The following is a 5,000-nucleotide window of genomic DNA, read 5'->3' as shown; positions in this document are numbered from 1 at the left end:
TCTCCATCAACTCCAACCATCCCTCCCTCCATCCCTCCCTCTCTCTCTCTCTCTCTCTCCCTCTCTCTCCCTCAACTCCAACCATCCCTCCCTTCATCCCTCCCTCTCTCTCTCTCTCTCTCTCTCCCTCTCTCTCCCTCAACTCCAACCATCCCTCCCTCCATCCCTCCCTCTCTCTCTCTCTCTCTCTCTCCCTCTCTCTCCCTCAACTCCAACCATCCCTCCCTCCATCCCTCCCTCTCCTCCGACCACCTTACGCTCCCTCTCTCTCCTCTCTACCTCCCCCTCCACCCAACCATCCCTCTCCTCCCTCCCCCTTGTCCCTCTTCCACCATCTCACCTACCCCTCTCCTCCCTCTTCCTCCTCCCTCTCCTCTCTCCTCCTCTTCCTCCCCCCTCCACCCCTCCAGGAACCTGAGCTACTTCGCCTGCCAGAGGAGCCCGTCAGCGGTCATCCTGAGCCTGTGGGAGACCCAGCACCAGACCTCGGGGGACGTGGACTCCCTGGCCTGTGCTCTGGAGGAGATCGACAGGGCCCCGTCACCCAGGACATTCACCCCACTGGGGCAGGGCGGCGAGCGGCCAGACTCTGGATTCTCTTAAAACACAAAACGCCTTCATCGCGCGGGGGGGGGGGGGGGGGGGGGCAGGCCTCTGTAGGGGACTTTTAAGTTGCATGAACTGGTGAGGATCCCGTGGTGGAGCTACTGGAGGAGGATGAGGAGGCGCAGTAGCAGTGGTGGTTGTTGGAGCCCGCCTAGCGGTTCTGCCCAGAGGAGGGGGTCGAGGAGGAGGAACGCTGCCTCGAGGAAGGCAAGGGACAGACAGAGAGGGAGATCCTGGAGGCTTTGTTCCGCCTGCGGTGTTGGTCACCTGCGGCGCAGCCACAGGAACCACCTCGGAGGAAGAGAAGGAACGCTGAGCTGCTTCACTTTGTTTTTCGTGTCCAAACAAAAAGATAATAACCTCGGCTCTGGCCCCAGCGGAACGCCACGCTCCAACATGGAGAACGCTGGAGCAGGAATGCCAACGCAGGCCAGGAAGAGAGGGAAGAGAGGGCTTCCCTCGGGGGGCTGGGACGGTTCAAGAATACTAAGAAACGCGTGCAGCTCGGACCGCCTCTCGCTGAGCCCCTGAGGACCGACCTCACTACTTATTTCTTCGGGGGGGTCTGCCAAAATGTGTTTTATGTCTCTGGTCGTATTCTTTTCATTCATGTTTTATTGTGTTATTCACTGTGTTTCTAAAGTTACAAAGACGGAGTGAAACTCGGCCAGACTCACTTATCGACTCAGGTCCGATAGTGAGTCAATGAACGGTCCATCCGATCATCAGTCACTAAACAGTGAAACGGAAGACCGTCAGAGAGGAGGGATTTTGTGTGAGCAGGGATTTTGGGAAGCATTATAATATCGTCTTGCGGTAAAAACAAACAGTTTCTCTGACCCATGGGAACATACACATACACAAAATGAAAGGCTCTCTCTCTCTCATACATACATGGAAACATACACACCTGCAGAAAAACAACTCTCACACAGGAAAGCGACACACACACAGGAACAAAACAACAGTTTATCTCTCTCACAGGAACACACACACACCCACACAATGACAGCTCTCACATACACAGAAACACACACACACCCACACACACACACTGACAGCTCTCATATACACAGAATCACACACACCCACCCCAACAACTAACTAACTCTCCGAATACTAGTCTTAGATACACATCCTGTTGTTGTTGTAAAGTCGTATTCTACTGCAGATTATACCGGTTGGCCGTCGCTTTGCTTTGAGATCTTTTTGTTCAGTACTTTTCCGTTAGTGGTACCATGCCCTTGCTTCGCAGAGGAACACCTTGTATTAGCCCTCATCGGGATTCTACTTTAGAGGAGCCTCGCTCGGATCCCCTTCCAAGATGTGGTTTCGCCCCCCCCCCCCCCCCCCCCCGCTCCACCCAAACACGTTCTCCCACCCCGAGGCGGTGCCTGGTTCCCCTGCAGAACCCTCTAGAACATATTAAGACCAATCCCCCAATTTTAATCCTAAATAAACTATAGCTAACACATCTGACGTACCTAACCAAAGCTGTGTCTGAGGTGTGGATACACAGGCCCTTAACGCATCACAGCCAAACACGGTGTCATCGACGATAAACGATTGACCATGTCGGATAAAAAGTTGGTTCTTCTTCAAAGCCATACCAACCCTGTAAACCGATGCATGCACAGCCTTCTGCCTCCCCCGGCCCACTCCCCCCCCTCACACCCCCGCCGTTGTCGTTTCGGCAATTTTTTCCATGTGGTGACTTTGAAAAGATAGGCTGGCTGAACTGGAATTAATGTTTTATTTAAAAAAAAAACACAAAAAAAAAAAGTCTTCTAAAAAGTTATTCCTGTTGTGTCTGTGTCCAATGTGGTCCAACAACCTTGATGAGTAACCGTTTCAATATTAAAAACAATGGTTTAAACATCCCATGTCGCGTGTCTCTTGTGCTGCCAACATTTTTACCATGACGCTCCCCGGAGACCTGGGCCCGGTGAACTCTAGACATGGCCGTGATGATTCACATATGTATTCACTGACATGCACACATAAGCCACATATTTGTGGCTTACCTAAGATGCTCACCTCACACACCCTTTCACAGAGGTGTCATCCTAGGGCAAACACAGCTGTCGCTTGTAACACTGATTCATGGGTCTTCTCCTCTGATGGACCAAGGCACGGGTAGCAGACTTATCTTCACTAGTTTACTCTACTACCAGTGCCCGGGTGCATCAAGGGAGGATACCATTCATTTGTGTGATGAGAGACATCTGTATTGGTCCTATGAGGAGGCCTCTGGGAAAAGGGTCTGTTCATTCTCCTTAATTAATTTATCACATAGTGTTTGTTGATATCTGCAATCACCAAAATGGCTGCCTGAATCGGTTCAATAACATCGGCTGTATTGACGTAGTTATACACCTGATGGGTTTTAAGAAGCACTGTCCACAGTTGCCTATATAATGAGCCTCTTTGATTCATGAATATGACCTCCCCGATCCTCCATCACCATGTGTGTGTTGACCACCGGGGTACTTATTAGATCATCAGGAGCACACTGGCAGGGGGAGAATGTTAGCAATGACTGTGATGGTGGCGATGATGATGAACAATAAGGAAAAAATAACTCGGATCTGCACTGGTGGCATAGTTTGACAGCCTGCGTTTTATGAAAACTTTCGCATAATAGCCATGGCAACACAGGCAATTACAGATTTAAAGTTTGAGATTCATGGTCATCCATTCTTTGTTACCTGCCTTCAGCTTTCGGCAAGGTCCACCTCTTTGACAGGCAGGACGAAAGGGTTCTGCTCAACAATCAGCCAGGGTTTGAAGGAGTCCTTCAGGAAACTATTTGATGAATGACCACATGTGGGAAGTGGAGAAACGCAGCGTGCCATTATAAAGCATAGCCTTATTCCGTTAGGATCCCATCCCATTTGACACAATCAGAGTGTCTCAAACAAAGTTAAGAGTTAGCCATGGCCTTGGTGTGTACGACTACAAATGAATAATTGACAAGTGACAGTCCAACCTTCAAAAACTCCCCCAGTGGAGTCCAGTATTTTTTCCTTGTTGAGTCGAGCCAGAAATAATCACCCCAAAAAGAAGGATAAAGTCTATTTACGCAAGGTCAGCAAGCTAGATGTTCAGTGCAACACCCCAAGCAATACAAAAAACTGTGTTCAGCGTTATCTCCGATGCAAGTAAAAAAAGCGTTGTTAACCAATGTCGTTGCTGTTGGGCCAAGATGATCGAAAGTGGCTGTTTGCCCTTGTCAGCACTGACAAAGTGGGCAGGATGCGCTATTCTACCCACAAGGCCGCAGCGGCAAGGGCAGTCCCAGCCACCGATGGGCTATTCAAACAATGGCCTGTCTGAACAATACCAGTGTTACAAACTCCTTTTATAAATCCACCTATTTCGTAAAGACCTGTTCTGTGTGAACAAATTCAGCCAAAGGGGGAATCCACAATTGGGGTTTAAAATGTTCAAAATGCTCTCTCTATTGGACCCTCAGCGGCTATAACAGAGCACCATTTTGTTAGGCTGGAGCCACACCAAACCTGTAGTTATATAGAGAGTCGCTGTGGGGTCGGGGGACTCTGGGCTAAGATGTCCTTGCCAATGGAAGAATGTTCCATGCCAGGTAATGGCTTCACCATTTCCCCTGAATGTGGGACCTAGGCCGACTTATTTTCCACCCATCCACTACTTTTTCTTTCCTGGGAGGACAAGAGCCCAGAGAGTATTTAACGTTCAGAACTTTATTCCACCATTCAACCTACATTCCCAAGGTTTTACTGACAAACCTAACATTTTGAGGACTGAAGTGTACTTTGAGGGCTTTTACAGATGAACTGTTGGTGATGGGTTTCATTATCCTGATCTATCCCTTGCTTCTTTTTATTAAAGAGTGTGCAACCTAGCAAATGTAATTCCTATCAAATATGGTGAAATAAATATGAAAGTTAAACATAAGGATTAAGTGTTCATCTCTTGGCGCTATCCAAAATGAAAGTGAACATTTAGTGATTACACCGGCCTTTTGAACCGGGCCTATTAGAGCTGTTCTCAGTACGATTTAATAGCTGTCTAATTGAACTCTCTCTGTGCAACTCTTGAATCTTACCAACAGCTTCTGAATGCAGTGACTCCCAACTGCACTGAGGTGTAATAAAGCAAGACATGGGCACAGAAAACAAGCAATGTGTGTGTGTGTGTGTGTGTGTGTGTGTGTGTGTGTGTGTGTGTGTGTGTGTGTGTGTGTGTGTGTGTGTGTGTGTGTGTGTGTGTGTGTGTATATCCCTGTGTGTTTATCTCTGTGTTAGCTGTTTTTGTTTGTTTCTGCGTTTATTTGTGCGGTGTGTTTATTTGTGTGTATGTGTACGTTTGTGTGTGTGTGTGTGTGTGTGTGTGTGTGTGTGTGTGTGTGTGTG

General features: G+C 48.4%; 1 protein-coding gene across 1 annotated transcript in view; it reads left to right on the top strand.

Annotated features, from left to right (window-relative positions):
* Positions 1 to 603, top strand: part of LOC307075201 (netrin receptor UNC5D-like) — a gene marked incomplete at both ends in the record, with an annotated part of 128,059 nt that extends 127,456 nt beyond the window's left edge. The window contains one exon of the mRNA XM_079735707.1: positions 411 to 603. Coding sequence (XP_079591833.1) covers positions 411 to 603 — 193 coding nt within the window. The remainder of the gene's footprint in view (positions 1 to 410) is intronic.
* Positions 604 to 5,000: the final 4,397 nt, after the last annotated feature.

Source organism: Pollachius pollachius (genome assembly GCF_949987615.1).
Source record: "Pollachius pollachius genome assembly, chromosome: 4".
NCBI lineage: Eukaryota > Metazoa > Chordata > Actinopteri > Gadiformes > Gadidae > Pollachius > Pollachius pollachius.
This window is presented reverse-complemented; position numbering and strand designations above follow the sequence as displayed.